This window comes from Nycticebus coucang, chromosome 7 (genome assembly GCF_027406575.1).
Source record: "Nycticebus coucang isolate mNycCou1 chromosome 7, mNycCou1.pri, whole genome shotgun sequence".
Classification (NCBI taxonomy): Eukaryota; Metazoa; Chordata; class Mammalia; order Primates; family Lorisidae; genus Nycticebus; species Nycticebus coucang.
In genome coordinates, this window is record NC_069786.1 from 61,600,281 (window position 1) to 61,622,770 (window position 22,490).

General features: G+C 36.3%; 1 protein-coding gene across 3 annotated transcripts in view; it reads left to right on the top strand.

The window, feature by feature from the left end:
* LOC128590433 (sodium channel protein type 2 subunit alpha) overlaps positions 1-11,722 on the top strand; it is a 154,797-nt gene extending 143,075 nt beyond the window's left edge. For all 3 annotated transcript variants that reach the window (XM_053597749.1, XM_053597748.1, XM_053597750.1), the window contains exons 26-27: positions 6,301-6,571; positions 8,047-11,722. In XM_053597749.1, the coding sequence (XP_053453724.1) occupies positions 6,301-6,571; positions 8,047-9,242 (1,467 nt within the window). In that variant the 3' untranslated portion in view covers positions 9,243-11,722. The remainder of the gene's footprint in view (positions 1-6,300; positions 6,572-8,046) is intronic.
* The last annotated feature ends 10,768 nt before the right edge of the window (positions 11,723-22,490 follow it).

Here is a 22,490-nt window from a genome sequence, read left to right on the forward strand (position 1 = left end):
GTTCTCGTGCCTGTGAACTAAGGGTTCGATGAGTCCTTTTGGTACAGGACCAGAAGAGGTGAAAGGGTTGAAGAGTAAGAAAGGGATGAAAGAAAGGAGGTCCGAGTGAAAAGAAAAAAAAAATAGAGAAAGGAGAGGGGGTGGGTAAAATTAATATTGACCAAAAGAAGAGAGGCACAGAAAGAGGGAGACAGAGCAATATAGGTGTACAGTAGGGTACTTTGACACAACCTTTAAAAAAACCACCTCTGGGTGTGCCCAGTTGGGTAGGTCCATTGAGGTCAGCATTTCTTTGCTAACCTGATCAGGCACAGTACCCCACCTCCACCAAGTAGAGAGGAAAGACAAAAATGCTATAAATCAAACCAAAACAAGCAAACAGAAACTTTACGGGATAAAATTGGGTGAAAAACCAAATAATAGTGGTAGAACCACTAGCAAAAATGAAGTTGTAGTTATTGAAAAAGGCAGCAATGAGAAATTATAATTAAACTAGAAAAATTGAGAAAGAAAAAAGATCTGTACGGAAAAGGTTGAAATTAAAAAACAAAACATCAATAACATCAAAATAAACAAAAAAAACAATCAAACGAACAAACAAACAAAAAAAAACAAAACACAACCAAAAACAAAGAAGTATGTACATGTTGTTGAATATTGTCTGGGCAACACGTGGTCTTCTGGGGTATGAGATGTTAATCATAGTTCTGATACGACTGGAGGCTGCTGATTTCTCAAACCCCAGAAGGTTGACACCCTAAATCTCTCTTCAGCCCACTTAAAAGGCACCTTGAACTTGTAAACTTGCTGAGCAGAAGCTTTCCCAGGAAAGTGCTTGTTGCTGGAATCACTGCTGAAGTGGCTATCCACTTACCCAGTGTGCCAAAACCAGTCTCAATCTGCCCCTGACGGTTAGGGCTGCAAGGTGGCTCAGACCCCACCCTTAGGCTACTCAGTCACTAGGTTACCAGCTCCCACCCGATTCTAGCTCTGCGACCCTGAGGGCGGAGCTTGCCGGGGCAGATCACTCACAATGGCTCCCTGTGGCCCATAGCCAAACACTATTAGCTCCGTCTGGCTCAGCGGCTCAGACTGGGGCCCTAGACAACAGCCAAAGTTCTCCTCACTCCCACTCAGGCTCTCCCCAAGGCAGTTCAACTGAGTGCCAAGTCCAAAGACACCAAAACAGTTCACAGGTAAGGCCTTTTCGGTTTGCAGTCTCGCTGCTACTGAACTTACAGTTGCAGGCAGGTTTAGACCGATTGAACACACGTGACCATTTGCCGGTTTTCCACTGTTTTAATCCTCCTTTTGGGGTCCAGAAGTCTCTCACTGACTCCCTTTATCCTCGCAGGGGTGATGATAGGCAGATCCCACCAGCCAGAGATGCCTGGAGTCCTATATCCCCAGACTCACGGTGCCCAGATGCAAGGAAACTGTTATTCGGCCGCCATCTTGCTCTCCTGTCAAGATCAGCATACTTTTGTTCTCAATTAAGGCTATGTTATCTATCACTTATAGTGCCAAAATTGCTAGATTAAATTTGCAACATAAAATTTTTACCTTAACAATGTGACAAGCTAGCCTAAATAGCTTGAAGAAATATATATATATGTATTTTATATATACATAAGATGTATAATTATTTAACACATAGAATATCAATAAAATTTTTCAGACTTCAGATAGTGCCAGAACTATCACACAAATTGATATTATCAAGGAGCTCCTAATAATGCAGAGAAGAAGATACATACATAGGTGTGCAGTATGTGGAAATATCCAAGTTCTCAGTGTGCAGTGAGGACTGGAATCATTGGTGTATCTCAGAGAGATCCCATTTTCTGTCCATATTGCATATTTTTCTGCATATTGAATGTAAACATTAATGAAACAAGTGAAAAAATTTGTTTTTTCCTGCTAAAAAAATAGCCAAACCTCATAATCTCTGGTTCTCTCTTGCCCTTAAGTGACATGCTATCATGCTTTTTGTATAGTTTTATGGCTCTTCCACTTATATATATGACAGTGACTGATGGTTCTGTTTAGATGCTGCAGGAAATTATTGCCAGGAAAGGCCCTGAGTTTTTCCCTCACTCCTGAAGGAGTAGCTCACATATTAAGTCTCAGACTACCCCCAAGGTATACATAGTATAAGGCAAAGTGGTGTTCGCAAAGAATCTTGACTCTGTGAATCCATTGGTGACCATATAAAACTTGCCATGATCAATGTTCAATTTTTAATTCAGCCAGTAGCTTTGAGAAAGTACAGCGTTATATTGGAAAAAAAAATAATAAAAAATAAACGTGCAATTCATATATAGTCTTTGGGAAACAATAGTTTGAATGGATGGGAAGAAAAGCATATTTTCTAAATGAGGAAATGCATAATTCAGTTCTGTGGAAATAAATATATCAGTGGAGAATAGTGATGTATTTGTATTAGTGAGCAGTAGACACCGATTTTTGAGTTTAGATGAGTCAAGTATACCATATGAGTCTGAAGAAAATGGTCTTAATTATGCAATAAAAATGCAATATAGTTAAGAGAAAAGCATAGGAATTTGAAGAAAACTAGATTTGAGAGTTTAACCCAGATATTGGAATGAGGAGATGTGAGAGAAGAGAACTCTGGGCCATAGACAAGAAGAAGAGACCGTAATCTGAGGTCATGCCAACAGGATGGGAACACAGGAGCTGAGCCAATAAGAAGACTGAATAAGATAGGGCAACTGTGGGATGCTGTAAAGGGGGGACACCATGTAGATGATGGAAAATCTAAAGCAGTGATGTCTTGTGAAATTACTGGTTCCACTAATATAAATTGAAGTCTTGTAAATGCATTTGAAAATACACCCTTAGGTCCTATGAGATGTCTAGACTGATATAAGGATGTTGAAGTTGTTAAAACAGAATTCTGTTGAGCTCTGAAGCACAAATTTATTTTTCAAAAATAAGCAGAATGCAGACAAAAACAAAAGTCCTGAACATGGACCCCTGTGCACTTCACCAAGTTATAGGGAGAGGTAAATCAGTGAAAAAATGAGATTAATCATTAAGATTGTGTGTGTGTGTGTGTGTGTTTGTGTGTTTGAGAAATTTTCAATAAGGAGGCTATTGAATTACATCAGATAACACATATGTATAATTTACTTAGTAGGGGTAGGAATACATCTAAAAAGATCTATACATTTATATAGAGTATTATTGGGGACAATTTGGCAAAATTAGGAAGTTATCTGGTAAAATCCGTTCATTCATTTATTAACAATATTACCATTACTATGCTTGCATTTGAGATTAAAATACTGGACAATGTAAAGTCTAGTTAATGCAATGGACAGGAATCAAATAGTCATAAATAGTCACACCAACAAATGGAAATTTCCAAGAAGGAACTGTGAAAGCCAATAAGGGGGGGGGTGCTGATTAATTTGTGAAGTTAGGAAAGGTTTTATTAAAGTAGTACATTAACTGAGGATTAAAGAACAAGAAAATATCAATTGCCAGAGTGAAATGAGAAGAGCCCTCTGGAAGAAAAATGCATGTGTAAAGTTCCTTAGGTAGGAGGGCCAGTGCAACTGAGGTGTAGAGAGTGGGGTTTCATTTTAGACATGTTGAAAATGATGAGAGTAGGATGTGCCAGTCTTTTCTGGGCCTCCTAAACCATTTTAAGTAGTTTTTACTGAAGGAGCATGGGAAACCATGGGAGGGAAACCAGCCAGTTTGGGTTTTGTGATGTTTAGACAACTGGCTTAACAGAGGCAGTGTGCAAGCACTGTAGACATTTTTAGAGCTCAGAGATGATACTTAGGTAGCCTAAACCAGGGTGATATAGAGATGAATAAAAGTGGATGGATTCGTGAACTATAACTGGGGTGAAATTTAAAATTTTGTCTATTAATCATTTTGAGAACTGAAGAAGGAACTACCAAGAATGACTGAGGACTGTCTTGTATAATTATTGATAGATGAGTAATGGTGTCCTGCAGGATAAGAAGAAAGAACACAAGTGGTGAGAAAATGGAAGGTTCTAATTTGTAGAATTTGGTAACCACAATAGAGTGGGGGAGGACGAGAAAGAAAGGGGTGAAATGATAAATATTTAGAAGTAGCAAAATAGAAGTCTCTTACGATTGAGAGGTTTAAAGCAAAGTGAAAGAAGTTCTGTAAAGGAAGAGATTGGAGAGAGAGGAAATAAATACGAAATAAAGTTGCACAGGATGTGGAGCAAGGATAGTTAGAATTAGAGAGGAAAGAGACTGGCTCTACTGATGAATTTACTGTACTGTATGAAAAGAATGCAGAAATCAAGATAATGTGAAATGCAAAAGGAAGTAGAGTTTTTCTACACTGGTTGACTTTGACATTCTCAAAATATAAGCAAGAATAAAGGGCAAGAGAATAGAATTTCTGAAGAGTTTGGAATTATACTAGGAACAAATGAGGGACCAAAAACTGCTAATTGGTCATCAGAAAGACCAAGATAAGGTTAGAGAACATGAATCGTTGAACAAAACCTTCAGGGTTAAACAGCTTCTTCCTCCACATTCTACAACCAAAGGTTTAAATTGGGGGCAGCAATTGGTGATGTGGGATTGGAGTTGTGCACTGAGGTCTCCCACTGAAAAACGAGATGGAGTTTAGGGAAACTAAACAGATTTTTATTGGTTGGGCAGATAAGAAAAACATAAGAGCAAATTTCTGCTTTTAAGGTATATTGAACATACCACACCCTAGAGGGTGTACCTATGAGCAAAATGACACTGCCCTTAGCTAGAGGAGCCTCCAAAAGAGTGGAAGAGGAAGACAACCAAAATTAAATCGAAGAATATCATCATATCTTGATGATATTTGCAATACCATGTCCTAATATAATTATGGGTGAAAGAGCAGTGTTTTCTGAGTGCGCAGAGTGCTTAAAACTTAAAATTGAGTTAGAATCTCCAGAGAAAGAAAAAATAGGGGAAGTTTGTTTTAAACAGAGGGGACAAGACATGGTAGAACCTGCATATTTCACTAAGAGCGTGAGGTAGGAACTACCAGCGAGGAGCACACCAGGCTTGGAAAGGTAAACTACAGCGAATAAGAACTACGAAGAAAAGGTCTGAACTGGAAAGAGATGCATTTCTTGTCTTGAAGAAGGCCCTGGAGGGCAGGTCCTGCTGAAGAAATAGAAATAGTCCAGCAGGACAAACACGTGTTCAGAGATAAGCACCAAACAAATCGAACAGGTCGTGTCTGATGTCCAAACATTTCAGTTGGAAGCAATGAAAGTCTCATACAGGGAGAGGAAAGAGAGTTAGTGTGGAGAATCCAGATACCAGAACCTGGGAGAATAGCCATTAAGTGCATAGCAGAGAGGCAGTTGCTCTAGCTGCAAGTAGATAAGGATCAACAGACGTAAGTCAAGACCCAAGACCCAAGCCCCAGAGCGTCTGAAATACGAAGTAGATACGGACAAGATGGAAGCAAAGAGGAGCCAGTGATCAGAACTGGTTTATAAGCTGGAGATTTAATTTCATAAACAAGACACAAGGCCAATTAGTACTTGGAAGTAAAGTCCAAATTGACTAGGCCAATGGTTGAATATCTACCTTGTGAACTATAACTCACAGTAGAGTTATCCATATAATTTCTACACAGCTTTCTCTTATTTTAACATCATATGTCGCCATAGATCACTTATTGAAACTAAAAAAACTCACCTAGGTACAATATTATTGAATAACACGTCAAAGTTAATCATCTGTTACCGGTTTTTCTACTATTGTCTCTTTTTTTCTTAACTATAATTTTATACATCTTCTTAGCTGGATATGAAGAAGGAATTTAAGAAGGTACAGCTTTAATGAGAGGGTAAAAATGAGGAAACCAGGGGGGAAAATATGAGAGAAAAACCCGGAGAAGTATTTATTTATTAGCTCTTTAGAGTTAAATTTAATACCCCCACCACACACACACACACACACACACACAATATGAAGATTTACTATGGTGGCAAATATTCGCTAACTGTCCATCATACCTTAATAATATTCTGGACACTGAGAACATAATAGGGGGTACTGAACTTACAGTTATTTCATAAAAGTGGATATTATGAATAGTATAAATAAAATAAATATATTTGCAAGGAGTAGGAAATTACAGTATAAAAATGTTTCTTCCAAGTGTAAAATAAACATCTTTTTATAAAAACTATCTACTGTATTTTCCTGGTGCTTTGTTAAAAATCAGGTAAATTGAATTCAATTTTTTTTAATTTCTAAGGAAACTTTTACATATGATTTATTCTAGAACAAATTCCAAGGAATGGTCTTTGATTTTGTAACCAAACAAGTCTTTGATATCAGCATCATGATCCTCATCTGTCTCAACATGGTCACCATGATGGTGGAAACCGATGACCAGAGCCAAGAAATGACGAACATTCTGTACTGGATTAACCTGGTGTTCATCGTCCTCTTTACTGGAGAATGTGTGCTGAAGCTGATCTCTCTGCGTTACTACTATTTTACCATTGGATGGAATATTTTTGATTTTGTAGTGGTCATTCTCTCCATTGTGGGTAAGAAGTGTTTTTACTCAATTAAGGAATTTGGTAGCAAAGATATGTGTTTTAATATTTTACAGGTGATTTTCACTCATCTTTCTTATTTATCCAGAACATCCAAGTAGAAATCTAAAGTTCATGGTTTAGTTTGTCCTTTCTATACTGCCTGCTGTGCATAAAATGATGTGTTAAAAAAGAATTTATGTTTGTCACCTTTCACATATCATCTCAGAAGACTGAAGCATTTCCCTAATACTCCTGCACTTAGTCATAGTCCAAGATGTCTCTGAATAAATAATTCACACACACATATGTCATCAGAAGCTTCCAGTAACCTATACATGTGATCTCTTTTATAATTGGAAGAGTGTGTATGTGCTTTTATATATGTACATAATCATACCTATATAAGCTTCATGTGTTATCTTTGGTTTCTGATAGTTTTCTAGGGTTTGTAATATTTCTTTTTAGAAATCAAAATTCTGTTTAAACATCCAAAATCAATTCATTATAATCAGTATATATTAAATGTTTATGTACAGACATTAAAGGAGGTATTAGAAGTAAATTTAAGAAGATTTAAGACAAGGTTCTATTTGAGGTAAGGGAACATTTATACAGAGAGAAAAATGGGATATCACTTTCAATACTACTTTCTCTGGCAGGAGAGATTATTGTAACAATGTACCATTCCTCACTAAGTGCTGTGAAATAGTAATAATGGTCATCAAGAGATGAGACTTCAGGCCCATACAGGTCTGACTTTGAATTTTTCTATTTCCACTATTTACCTGCTCTAACCTAGGGCAAATTACCTCAGCTCTCCAATCCCTGTTTTTTTAAGGAGTGAGGATTAAATCATATTATGTAAGTAAATGCATCTAACACAGTGCTTAGCATGAAGAAAAGACTCATGTAAGTTTAACAACAAAACATTTGTATTATTGCCATTTAGTGGTGCATGAAATTAAGACTAATGAAGGGCCAGGATTCATCTTAAGGACGTCTGTCTCCAAAGCTTGTGTTTTATTCTGTTTATCATTCTGCCTCCTTCCAAATAAAAGAGGGAGGGTTGCAACCACCTCAGAAGCATAAAAACTCTCATATTCCTGATTCAAAATCACATGCCTTATCTTTTTGTTCTTATACAAATACTAAGACTAATATTTTGGAAATATAAATTTATTTCTGTGCTTGGTTGCTAGGTACTATGACATTGCTAGACCTTCAGTGGTTGAGTCATTCTTTTGAAAGATGCTTTTTGTTTTGAACAAGGAAAAATGACCAATTAGTATTTTTTTCCAGTATAGAGGTGTTAATGTTATAACACTTAACATACAAGTTTTATTTTGCTGAATAAATACTGCAAATTATTTGCATATAATTTTCATGTTCACATTTTGTAAAACTAGGTAGCACTTACGATGTACAATTTCATTTGCTGTTATTAAATATAACAATTATTTTTGTTATCTGTTGCTTTTCCACAGGTATGTTTTTGGCTGAGCTGATAGAAAAATACTTTGTGTCCCCCACCCTGTTCCGTGTGATCCGTCTTGCCAGGATTGGCCGCATCCTGCGTCTGATCAAAGGAGCAAAGGGGATCCGCACGCTGCTCTTTGCTTTGATGATGTCCCTCCCTGCGCTGTTCAACATCGGCCTCCTGCTGTTCCTGGTCATGTTCATCTACGCCATCTTTGGAATGTCCAACTTCGCCTATGTTAAGAGGGAGGTTGGAATTGATGACATGTTCAACTTTGAGACCTTTGGCAACAGCATGATCTGTCTTTTCCAAATTACCACCTCTGCTGGCTGGGATGGATTGCTAGCACCTATTCTCAACAGTGGACCTCCAGACTGTGACCCTGAAAAAGATCACCCTGGAAGCTCAGTGAAGGGGGACTGCGGGAACCCATCTGTGGGGATTTTCTTTTTTGTCAGTTACATCATCATATCATTTCTGGTTGTGGTAAACATGTACATCGCGGTCATCCTGGAGAACTTCAGTGTCGCTACTGAGGAAAGTGCAGAGCCCCTGAGTGAGGATGACTTTGAGATGTTCTATGAGGTCTGGGAGAAGTTCGATCCTGATGCGACCCAGTTTATAGAATTCTCCAAGCTCTCTGATTTTGCAGATGCCCTGGACCCTCCTCTTCTCATAGCAAAACCAAACAAAGTCCAGCTCATTGCCATGGATCTGCCCATGGTCAGTGGCGACCGGATCCACTGCCTCGACATTTTATTTGCTTTCACAAAGCGTGTTTTGGGTGAGAGTGGAGAGATGGATGCCCTTCGAATACAGATGGAAGAGCGATTCATGGCATCGAACCCCTCCAAAGTCTCTTATGAGCCCATTACAACCACGTTGAAACGCAAACAAGAGGAAGTGTCTGCTATCATTATCCAGAGGGCTTACCGACGCTACCTCTTGAAGCAAAAAGTTAAAAAAGTTTCAAGCATATATAAGAAAGACAAAGGCAAAGAATGTGATGGGACACCTATCAAAGAAGATCCCCTCATTGATAAACTAAATGAAAATTCAACTCCAGAGAAAACCGATATGACACCTTCCACCACTTCTCCACCTTCGTATGATAGCGTGACCAAACCAGAAAAAGAAAAATTTGAAAAAGACAAATCAGAAAAGGAAGACAAAGGGAAAGATATCAGGGAAAGTAAAAAGTAGAAAGAAACAAAGAATATTCCATTCCGTGATAAATTGTTTACAGCCTGTGATGGTGGTGTATTTGTGTCAACAGGACTCCCACAGGAGGTTTATGCCAAACTGACTGTTTTTACAAATGTATACTTAAGGTCAGTGCCTATAACAAGACAGAGGCCTCTGGTCAGCAAACTGGGACTCAATAAACTAGAGAAACAGTATTGACAGGAGGTTTCTATTTTCACAACCAGCTGACACTGCTGAAGAGCAGAGACATAATGGCTACTCAGACTATAGGAACCAATTTAAATGCGGGAGGGAAGTTAAATTTTTATGTGAATTCAACATGTGACACTTGATAGTAATTGTCACCACTGTTTATGTTTTAACTACCACACCTGCCATATTTTTACGAAATGTGTGCTGTGAATTTATCACTTTTCTTTTTAATTCACAGATTGTTTACTATTATATGTGACTATTTTTGTAAATGGGTTTATGTTTGGGGAGAGGGATTACAGGGAGGGAATTCTACATTTCTCTATTGTGTAACTGGATCTATTTTAAATGAAGGCATGCTGCAATTCTCATTCACACATGAAAAAATATCACATCACAAAAGGAAAGAGTTTACTTCTTGTTTCAGGATGTTTTTAGATTTTTGAGGTGCTTAAATAGCTATTCATATTTTTAAGATGTCTCATCCAGAAAAATTTTAATGTGCCTGTAAATGTTCCATACGATCACAAACATTAAAGAGTTGTTTTATTTTTACATAACTCATTATATGTACATGTATATATGTATATATGTATATGTGTGTGTATATACATATATATGTATACACACATGCACACACACGGATATACGCATACCATTACAGAGTCATTCAGAGTCCCAGCAGCATGACTATAACATTTTGATAAGTGTCCTTTGGCATAAAATAAAAATATTCTATCAGTCCTTTCTGAAAATCCTGAATTGACCAAAAAACATCCCCACCACCACTTTATAAAGTTGATTCTGCTTTTTTTCCTGCAGTATTGTTTAGCCATCTTCTGCTCTTGGTATGGTTGACATAATATATGTCAATTTAAAAAATAAAAGTCTGCTTTGTAAATAGTAATTTTACCCAGTGGTGCATGTTTGAGCAAACACAAATGATGATGTAAGCACAGTATTTATTGCATCAAATATGTACCACGGTAAGTATAGTTTGCAAGCTTTCAACAGGTAATATGATATAATTGGTTCCATTATAGTTTGAAGCTGTCACGGCTGCATGTTTCTCTTGCCTATGCTGCTGTATCTTATTCCTTCCACTGCTCAGAAGTCTAATATGGGAAGCCATACGTCAGTGGTAAAGTGAAACAAATTGTTCTACCAAGACCTCATTCTTCATGTCATTAAGCAATAGGTTGCAGCAAACAGTGAAGAGCTTCTTGCTTTTTATTCTTCCGATCTCAATTGAACACTCTGTGGTGAAAAGCCTGACTGTACAAACTTTGCAAGCTGCTTAACTCTGTTTAAAATCTATGGTTAGAGTTTTCTAAGAAAATATAAATACTGTAAAAAGTTCATTTTATTTTATTTTTCAGCCTTTTGTACATAAAATGAGAAATTAAAAGTATCTTGAGATCGATGTCACAGTCACTATTGTTAGTTTCTGTTCCTAGCACTTTTAAATTAAAGCACTTCACAAAATAAGAAAACAAGGACTGAGTAATGCAGTGTAGGTTTCTGCTTTTTTATTAGTACTGTAAACTTGCACACATTTCAATGTGAAACGAATCTCAAACTGAATTCAACGTTTATTTCCTTTCAAATAGTAATGCCTTATCATCGAAAGAGGCTTAAGGAAAAATCAGTTGATATTCTTGGCACTGCTTGAATCAGATGTTTCCACCTAGCATTTTTATTCAGCAATCATCATTCTTTTCAGATGTTTGTTTACACAGATAGATCTTATTCTTATTTACCCATAAGGCACTAGAACTCTATTCGATGTAATATGGGATCCAAGCTCCCCCTGCCACAAAACCAGGTAGTGAAGTTATTATTACCAGTTACAACAAAATATTTTGTGTTTCACAAGCAACAATAAATGTAGATTCTTTATACTAAAGCTATTGACTTGTAGTGTGCTGGTGAAATGCATGCAGGAAAATGCTATTACCATAAAGAACGGTAAACCACCTTACAATCAAGCCAAAAGAATAAAAGTTTTGCTTTTGTTTCGTATTTAATTGTTCTGTCTTTGTTTCTATCTTTGAAATGCCATTTAAAGTTAAATTTCTATCATGTAAAAATAATCTATTGGAAAAAAATGTAAAAAGTGCACATTAAATACAATAATTCATCTTTAAATTTTTTCATGGAATGGAAATTAATTTAGAAGAATGTGTTGGATAACTACTTTAACATTGGCCCAAAACCTGGATATGGTATCAGGTAGAGTAGTGGAAAGTTACAACAATTAATAAAAAAATTGACTAACATTTTAAGTTGTGCATCCTTTCTCTTTCCTGTCTGCCTATTGTTCTGCTCTGTTTTTCACTTTTCTGTTTCAGTCCCTTCCCTATGGATTCCTGATCTACTTTTCTATGTACTCTTCCATTTCTTCCTTGAGCTCCTAGTATTTTTCATTCAGAATATTCTCCTTTTTTCTTTACTACTTAAAAAAAAAGTCTTGCATATTACAGTCTGTAGACAATGATTCTGTGCCCTTGGACCCTCTAATAATTTGCTATCACTCTGTCAAGTTCATATAACATCTCTGTATCCATTTCTACAATTTCCTTGACAAAAATTACTAGAAAGCTTGGAACTCTTCATAAGATATAAACGAAATTACCAAACAGCACCTTTGTGGTTTTCCCATTTAATTCTGAACAGTTTGAGAAATGTTTCTTAGCTCTGTGTTTTAGAATTCCCTGAGAAACGGGGGGAAAATGAAGAAAAGAAAAGGAAAGAAAGAAAGAAAGAAAGAAAGGAAGGAAGGAAGGAAGGAAGGAAGGAAGGAAGGAAGGAAGGAAGGAAGGAAGGAAGGAAGGAAGGAAGGAAGGAAGGAAGGAAGGAGGAGGGGGAGGGGAAAGGATGGGGGAGGGAGGAAGGAAAGGAGAGGAGAGGAGAGGAGAGAAGGACGTAAAGAAAAGATAACCGTGATTGAACAGGACCAGACCAATTGACCTCGTATCTTTGGTGGTGAGACTGAAGTATCTAAATTTTTTTCTGAGTCTCACAACTGGTGCTGATTCGATGAGCTAAAATCTCTTTACCCAATAGGAAACAAAAAATTCTGTGTAAAATGCAATTGTCCTCTTCAGAGCTTCATTACAGAACTCATCCTGTACAGAATGGGGATCCTAATTGGATGGCTTTTGGAAGATTTATCCTTTAGTGTGAGAAATTTACCTTGATCCATTTATTTTTTATTTTATTTATTTATTTTTTATTGTTGGGGATTCATTGAGGGTACAATAAGCCAGGTTACACTGATTGCAATCAGTGTAAAGTCCTTCTTGCAATCATGTCTTGCCCCCAGAAGGTGTGGCATGCACTTTATATGAGAGGTTCTCTTTTAGGACAGTAGTGGATGGAAAGGGAACTCTATTAGAATAATTTTAGGGGTTTCTTCAAATTACACATCTATATAGGCATACGATATGGTACTCCAATAATTCTCATTGTATACAAGGTGGGATGACTATGGGAGTAGCCTAAAAAACAATATAACTTCATAAAACAGCCCCGTGGGTGAATCCTACATGCCCTGTTACAAAGCATTAATCTGAACTCATGCTGGCCAGCCATCAAACATACATCCTATTTGTCATTATCAGATCAGCTCTAGAGAGGAAAATCTTCCATTCTCAATTTCCCCATTCTCAGGGCACCTTTCACCATCACTTGTTTTCCTGAACTCTGTATAATACAGACCAATGTACAATAAGAAGGGATGAATAAGAAATGATGAGGGGAAGAAAGGGAAGATGAGTGGGGAGGAGAGAAGGAAAAGGATAAGGTAGGGAAGAAAGGAAAGTCTCAGAAATGGGATAGGAAGCATCATAACTTGTCTTCTGAACAATGTTAATACCTGTAGCAATGATGAGTGAAAAGGGAAGGAAAAAGATGCGAGAGAAAGAATTTTTTCTTGTTGATATGTTAGACCTGCAACATAAATATGCTTCTCCTATCATTTTTTTAAACAAAAGATACCTATGAGAAAGGTGAAGTAAACATTGTGAAGTAAATAAAAGGATTCCATGGATCCATCCGTGTTTTTTTAATTTTTAACTAAATTAAGTATTTGAGTGTCTAGTGTATATCAGCTTTGTGATAGAGCTCAGAGATCACAGATGAACATAACTATGCAAAGGAAGGTTGTAGCCAGTAGTAAAAAACCTTGAAAGTCATGCCATAGAGTCTGGGATTGATTCCAGGGACAAAGAGGAGTGATTGATGATTCTCAAGTGGTAGAATGAACAGTGAAATCAGATATATCTGTACCTTTTAATCTGGTAGTACTGTGGCCATACTGCACATTGCTTGCTATTATTTTACAGATATCTGCTTATTTATTTAAAGATTTCTTTGAGTATAGTATATATATATTTTAAAATACCATAGGTTTTAAAAAACAAATCTCATCTGAAATTTGATATTAGTAGCTCATCTTAATTTATCTGACATTTATTATATAGGAAGATGTATTTGATTTTATTTCTATCACCTTATTTTGGGCTTTCTACTTTTCAAGTTTTTCCCTTATTTTTCCTTTCCCTTCTTGTTCTCTTTCGCACTAATTATCATTTCTTTTTCTTTCCTCCATTTCTTGCTGGAAGTTACACATCATCTCCCTTCTTTTGTCCTTCTGTCCCTCTCTCCATTCTCTCCAGCTTTCATCCTTTCCTTCATTTTTTTCATAAGTGGTTATTCTTAAATTTTACCCTGCTTAATCAAGGTAAACTATAATCATTACTTGTACCCTGATCTGGAAAAATAAAGTTTCTTAGACCAATTACATATCATCACTCACCTCTTCTGTGTTATTTTTGTTGACTGTTGATTGAGACCCCCAAAATTAAAAATAGTAATATCTTTGTGGATTTATAGACAGTGCTTATTTAAACATACATATTAATTAGTTTCTTTCCCCAGTTTGCTGCTTCTGCAACTTCTTCATTTTGTGTTCTATTTGTTTTTTAAAATATATCCCTTATGGATGCTATTTGTAAGATCTGCTGGTTGCAAAATGACTTCATTTTTCTTTTTCTAAGAATGACTTTATTTTAGGCCCAATTAAAAACTATTTAGCTTAGATTATAATTATTTTGGTGTTTTTCAATTTCATGAGTCTACTTATGAAATTATTTTTATTAATTTGACTCAAAATATATGCTAGTGCAATTTGAAGATTCATACATTTATTAATATATTTCATTTAAAAATTCCAGAAAAATTATTAGCTAATTTAGCCCTATACAAATCATCTCTTTCCATATTTTTTAATACTCTTCATCTAGAACTCCTTAGGGTTGTATGTTAAACTTCTAATTGTTTTTCCATGTCTCTTAACATTGATTTCCTATTTTTTAAGGGCTCTTCCTAGGTAATTTATCTGATTTGGGTATCAGGACAATACTGGCTGCACAAAACAAGTTGGGAAGTATTTATTCTGAAAGAGTGTAAGAGTAAAATTATTTCTTCCCAAAATATTGATAAAATTCACCGTAAAGCCATCTAAAGCTTCTTTGTGGAAAAGATTTTAATTAAAGATATAATTTTGTTTTAAAACCGATATAGGACTACTAAAGTTCTTTAATTTTTATAAAATTGACAAGTTGCGTTTTTTCAAGTATTTTTTCATCTAAGATATTATTATGGAATCCACTTTATAATTTGTCTACAATCTTCCCTCATTGTGCTTTTAAAATTTGTGGCATATATTTTCATTCATTTTTGGTACTGAAAATTTGTGCTTTATCTCTTTTTCTTGATTAGGCTATTTAGAAGCTCTATAATTTTATAAATGCATTAAAAATCAATTTTTGGTTTCTTGATATTCTCTATAATTTTTCAGCTTTCTATTTTATTAATTTATGCTCTTTCTATCCCTCCTACCATGATTTTAATTTTCTCTTCTTACTGAACATTCTTTATATTATAACATTGAAGAGGTATAGTATAATGGTTAGCTTTGTTTTATTTCTCATCTGAGCGTGTGGAAGGTTTTAATAATTCACTATTAAATATGGCACTGTGATTTATTAAATTGCAAAATAAATTCGTATTTTACCCTCTTCTTGACATTGCTCTGACATAAGAACACATTTATTCCATTTCTTTCCTGTCATCTTTTATGCTATCATTGTGTATTTTCATTTTACATATAGTTTAAACTCTGGACATTGCTAGTATTACTTGTATATAGTCAACACACACTTAAATTTCCAAAAATATTTAGCTTTTTATCCCTTTCTGCATTTCCTACTTAAAAATATAAATTATTTCCCTTCTGCCTAACATCTCTCTTTAATATTTCCTTTATTATGGGTCTGCTCTTATTGAGTCTCTCATATTTAATTTGCTCCAAATGTTTGGCTTTTATTTCACTAAATATAGAATTGTCAGGTAATATCTTTTCCATTTTAGCATTTTGAGGGTAATATTGTCTTCTGCAAAAATTATAATTTAAAAAAGCACCTAATTTATATGTACATATTATGCAGCCTTAAAGAAAGATGGAGACTTTACCTTTTTCATGTTTACATGGATGGAGCTGGAACATATTCTTCTTAGTAAAGTATCTCAAGAATGGAAGAAAAAGTACCCAATGTACTCAGCCCTACTATGAAACTAATTTAGGGTTTTCACATGAAAGCTATAACCCAGTTACAACTAAGAATAGGAGGAAGGGGGAAAGGGAGGGGAGGGAGGGGGGAGGCGGGTAGAGGGAAGGGGATTGGTGGGATTACACCAGGGGTGCATCTTACAAGGGTATATGTGAAACTTGGTAAACGGTCTGTGAAGTTAGTGAATGATGCCCCATGATCATATCAATGTACACAGCTATGATTTAATAAAAAAAAAAGAAAGAAAAAAATAAAAATAAAATAAAAATAAAAAAGCACCTAAAACCATGATTCTCCCACAAATAAAAAATGAACAAATGTCAAAGATTTTATTTAGCTCATTTAGGAATGAGAAAATATTTAAGGAACAAACGACAGAATTAAATGAGAATTTGATTTACAGAGATCCGTGTTCCCTATCTGACATTTATTTGCTTTGCCATGAACAGGAATCCCTTGCTAGCCATGGGTGGCTTTCACAGGAACAGAAGCCCTGTGGTGTCTTGGTGGGAATTCCTTCTGCAAATGTTGCTTCCAGATATCTCTGCCCCACTAATCTTTCTGGTACTTTCACGCTCCACTCTCCACCCATCTTCATTGCAGAACTCCCAAACAATTCTGGATCCTCTGTTGCTGGAAGCACACCATGTGGCACTGTAAAAACTGCCTCAGGCTCTGACTGCCTCAGGCTCTGACTGCCTCAGGCTCTGACCGCACCAAGGAGCTAAGTGTAGGTCTTCCCTCAGCACCTTGAAATTGTCTTTGTTGTGTTCTGTGAAGGGAAGGACGTGATCTCTGCTTGTGAATGTCCACCTCCACTGGCACCACCAGTTCTAGTTTTGACTCTGAGGGAGAGAGAAGGGGTCGCTCACATCTTACCTTTTCTGTTAATTTTTCTCCTTCACAGAATAGGTAGGAACTTCCTATTCTGGAGTCTATATTTTGTTCAATTCTCTAAACTTTGGGTTTTAATATGCAAAAATCCAACATTTCTATAGACTTATAAATACCAAATTTGAAGGTGAGTGATTTTTTTCCATTGTCGATGTAGTTGTTTTCTGAATACCCTTTGTTTGAAATAAAAGGCCTCATGGTCCTTACGATGGAAAGGGTTCAAAAAAGGAGAGAATCTTAACGAAATAGTAAAATGCAGGACGGGACAACTCAAACACTATGTTGATATACGTCAGTTCACACATGCATGTTTTTAACTAGATAAATCTTATTGTGTATATATAACTGCTACATCCTGAGAGTGACAATCCCTAGGGTACTGAGAGGGATTATCACTCCATGTCCAATTCTAGAAAGGCTTTACACCAAGGGTTAACATTATTAAAAGAAAGTGTGATGGGTAGCTATTCCCATTGTTTTTACATACTAACAAGCATCTCTTGACAAAAACATGTTAATATTTTAGAAAAGTTTATTCAGGTGTACCTTAGTTGGCCATTTTGGGTAATTCCTCAAAAAGTTAATCACAGGATTGCCATACAACCTAGCAATTGCACTCCTGGGTAGATAATGAGAAATGGAAACATATGTGCAGATGTTATGAAATTAGCACAACAATATTTATAACAGCATTACTCATAATAATAGAAAAAAGTGGCAAGAGCTCAAATGTCCATCAATGGATGAATAGATAAATTGTGGCATATACATACAATGGTTTGTTATTCAGCTGTAAAAAGGAATAAAATATTGATACATGCCCTGAACCTCAAAAACATTATGATAGGTGAAAAAGAAACACAAAAAGTTACATATTATATTATCCCTTTTATATTATATGCCCAGAATAAGCAAATCAGTAGAGATAGAAAGTAGATTAAAGTTACCCAGGTTGGAGAGAGGGCACAATATGAAGGGATTATATAATGGTCATGGGATGCTTTTATGGGATGGTCTTGGGATGATTTTGAAAAATTTTTGAAACTAGAGAGAGCTTATGGATGCACAACATGTGAACACTAGACATACCACAGAATTGTACAGTTTAAAATGATGATGTTTGTGAATTTCAGAAAAGCCATGTGTGTGCTGGATTAGTTAACGTTATTGCAACCCTATCCACTAGGGGGCACTACTTCCATTAGGAAACTTGACTAGTATTTTTGGGAGGTGATAGAAGGGCAAGCAGCCTTGCAAATACATTTTCATTTATTTACATCTTATTTTAAAGGTAAGACAATGGAAAGAAATATACCTTTTGGAAATATTACTTGAAAAACAATGTTTTACATTTTAATGCAACTCTTAAGAAAAAGCAGTATGTGAAGCATCTGTATTTAGAAAAGCTTTCTTTTCTTGTGCATAGCAGGCCTGACAATTAAGTTCACAAACTCATCCTTGAAAAAGTGCTGCATACCTCTATGCTGATTATCACTACTGCCATCTTTGAAGTACTCCCCTTGGGAAGCTATGCACCGATGCCAGATCCTAGTCCACCCTTCAAAGCAAGTTTGGGATTTATTTTTTGGAATGACCATCAGAGCTGTCACCATATGGCACACAAAAGTACACAACAACAGTGATGAACGGCACTCACCAAGACACCTCCACACAAGCCCAATTGTGAGATGCTGATATATCAAGGTTGTGAAGCCTTACCAAGGTGTTTGTACAGTGCTGCCAATGTAACAGTCCTGTGGCAAGTTCATGAACTTAATTGTGAGATCTTTGTACAATGATAGCTCTGATGGCCATTCCAGGAAAAAAAAAATTCCAAAATCACTTTGAAGGACGGACACAGCGTTGGCTTCAGCACATAGCTTCCTAAGGGGAGTATTTCAAAGGTGATCAAGAAGGTATGTAGCAATTTTTCTAGGATAATTTCATGAACTTAATTGTCAGACCTCCTTAGATCCTATAGTTCAAAAATTAAACCAACAGGATCATATTATGAAACTAAAGAAATGGTTAACAAAAAGCATGTCAAATTCTAATATAAAACTGAGCAAAGTGTCTGAGTACTCATATCTGTAGGGAGTTTCAAGTAGTTTTTTATTGTCACTGTAAGTGCTTGAGAGTTTTGAAAGTGTTTATCCATATTTTTATGAGCACAGTAAAATTTGGTTGCCCAAGTCAGTTTGTGTACTAAATTCTTTTTCTGATTATGTCATCATTTAGTAAAGCTCTGTTTGTTGAAGTTGTATCAGGAATAAAATAATTAGACCGTTATATTTCTGAGTTAGTGTGGTCAGAGGTTTTAAGATAGTAATGCAGGAAATATCATGCATCCACATGTGTGAACTATTTATTTTTGGCTCCTAATGTATGTAATGAGTTACTTTCCTGCAAAGGGAATGTCCTTCCTCTGCCTCTGTCAACATACAACAAAATATTAAATGTGGCAGAGAAAAATTAGCTAAAAGAAGCGTAGTCCTCAAAGTAAGTCTGATGCAAAGCAATCTGATTACAGCTGTATAATTATAGCATTGCAACATCATTCCTGGGTTATTTATAAAGTCAGCAGTCAGCATTTTCAGAGACACACAAGTAGGAAGCAGAGCCTTCCTTAGGGACCAACTGCTGAAGACTATAAAGACAGCATTCTAAGCAAAACCTCTACGAAACAAGAAGTAGACATTTCAGTATAGGTAGTTTGGAACAAGTTATCACTGGGAGGCCAAACAGTCACAAAATCCAGAAACATAAGCTTAATCCTAGGCTTTACCTAGAAATATCTGGATATATACCAAAACCGACTTTGTAGTCAATAAACCATGTAATGAATAAGATTTTCCTGAAGTTCTTCAGTTTAGTCATTTAAAAAACAAACAAATATATATCCTTTTGTCATCACCATGAAGTAATCTTCAGATAGTGTTACTATGGCATTCTGGTTTTCGACTGCTGAATAGCAAATAACCACAAATATAATCCTCAAACAACACATCTCATATTTGTTATCCCACAGTTTCTGTGGTTCAGGAGGCTGGGTTCTGCTCACCTGTGTCCTCTGCTCCGTCTCACCAGGGTATAATCATGGTGTTGGCCAGGACCAGTGGCTCATCTTCAAGACCAGCAATAGGGAACCTTTGCTTCTTTAAGTCTCTGAGCTCAGGGAGATCTATATCCTCTTTTAAAATATGTACTTGATTCGGTCAGGCTATTGGGATAATATTTTGATTAACTCAAAAACAAACTGATTAGGGACCTTAACTACATTTGCAAAATCCTTTCACTTTCGTCATTTGTTATTGGTTAAAAGCAAGTGGTAGTTTGCGCCCACATTCACCCAGAGGGGATTACACTAGGGTGATGTGACTTACTGGGGGCAGGAGGTAGTCTGAGTCTGCCACATATGGAGATAACAGGATTAGATGAATTCTGAATGTCTTAATCAAGGTTATATAGGTATAAGGAGAAGCCAGAAAGAAATTATCTTCCCCAGTACTCCTCTTATCATTACAGGGTAACAAGGCATATTTCTGTCTGGATGGCTACAAATAACACACAAGTAACCAGTATCTGTACAACTGGTCATCACACTTTATACCTTCACACTAGCACACCCATTTATTGGCACTACAAATAAACTTATCTTTTCCCATCAGACAATGCCCTGAGCATTGACAGTTATTGGAGGTATTCAGCCTAAATTTTAAAAATTGAAAAGGACTTTCTTAGGAAAGTCAAGTAGAATTTATCTAGTCGTAGTTTTGACTTGATCTTTCAATTAGGATGGTTTTGTTTGGTTTGTTTGTGTTTCCAGTTTATCCTATTAAGAAAAAACAGGATGAGTTCATTTCCACATCATTTAGCTTTCACACAACCATTTTCTCAAGAAGGAATAAAATAAGCTACTTACCAGATATTGGTTACTGTATTAGTAAAGAGAAGTAGCTACTTCATACAACTCCAAGACTGAGAAATCAGAACCTTGGGAGGGAAATATAAACAAATAGAGAGATTCCTTAAATTTAAACCATCAAGTAACAAGGAAAAGTAACAAGTAAAAGAATGTTCTTAAAAATAATGTTAAGTTTGAGGAGTTTTTTTGTGTTTTTTTTTTTTTTGAGACAGAGTCTTACTCTGTCACCCTGGGTAGAGTGTCGTGGCATCACAGCTCACAGCAACCTCAAACCCTTGGGTTTAAATGATTCTCTTGCCTCAGCCTCCCAAGTAGCTGGGACTTTCACCTGCTGCAACATCGGGCTGTAATTTTGAAAAGAGTCTTATACGAGTTAGTAAACATCTTGGATAGGTAGACATTAAAGAAAATTTGCAAGGGTAGCATGGTTGCAAGTCTGTTTTAAATCCTGCCTGCATGATCTTGCATAATATGTTATTCCTGGGAATGATGCGTGCCATTTGCAATAATTACCTGAAACTGAAATCAAACTCTTACTTGAGGACCAATCGTGTAAGGCTAGATTTAATTAGTTGCTAGAAACAATAAAGTATCAAGTCCATCAGTCAGAAAGTGTGTGCTTAAGGCCTGATACACGTCTAGTCTAGTGCTAGACTTCCTGGCAGAATCGAATTGGGTAACAAATTATCATTTAATTTTCCCATGATACAATGATTTGCAACAAATGCCTTGTCACAGATTAAAATTTGTCCTTTTGCCTTTGCACAGGTAGTTTAGCTTCTAGGAATCCAAGTTAGTCACTTTGGGTGGGGTTAGTACTAACCTTGGAGATGTCATTGAACCTTGCGCCCTTGGCAACCTTTAATGTCAGTTATTCAGGAATAATCAGCCATTTGTGTCAACATTATAGAAGGTGCTGGGTTGTTGTGCCACCATTCCCATGTGCAGAATAGTGCCAGCTATATAGTAAATGTTGCCAAATATTGCAAATTTGAATTGCAAATTCTGTTTACAGGTTTTCAAAAGTGTTCGAGAAAACTTGGGCCTTGTAGCAGTCAGTGCAGCCCTAGCACTTTTCTCAGTAGAACTTCTTCCCAACTCCAAACCCCATAGAGTGCACAAACAGCAGACATTCTTCCACCAGGAGATCTTACCTTACTGGCTACAACTTGCCGGGCCAGGGATGAAGACATGCCCCAAGCTGATCATTCCCTCCTTCAACAGTTCGAACTGAAGACACAAGGCCTGGGAATTGCAATTTGAACTACTGAATGGCACAGCTGCAGAGATCTCTGTTCTACCTGAACTCTGCAACTTCAACATCACTTTGGATTCTGTGAAGTGCCTTTTTAATAAATCCCTTTTCATTCATTCATTTTTGTCTGCATGAGCTACTTTAAAGATTTTATTATTTTCTACCAAAGAAGTCTTAGACCATCAATATGCTTTTGGAAAGTGCTGGAGACCAAGGAAAGGAATGTGGGAGAATTAGGGGTGAATCACCTGATTTCCTCACTTTCCTCACTTAAGGAATGAAATTTATTACAATCAAAGTTTTTAAGACTTTACAGTTTCTCAGGGGCAAAGCATGCTTAAAAC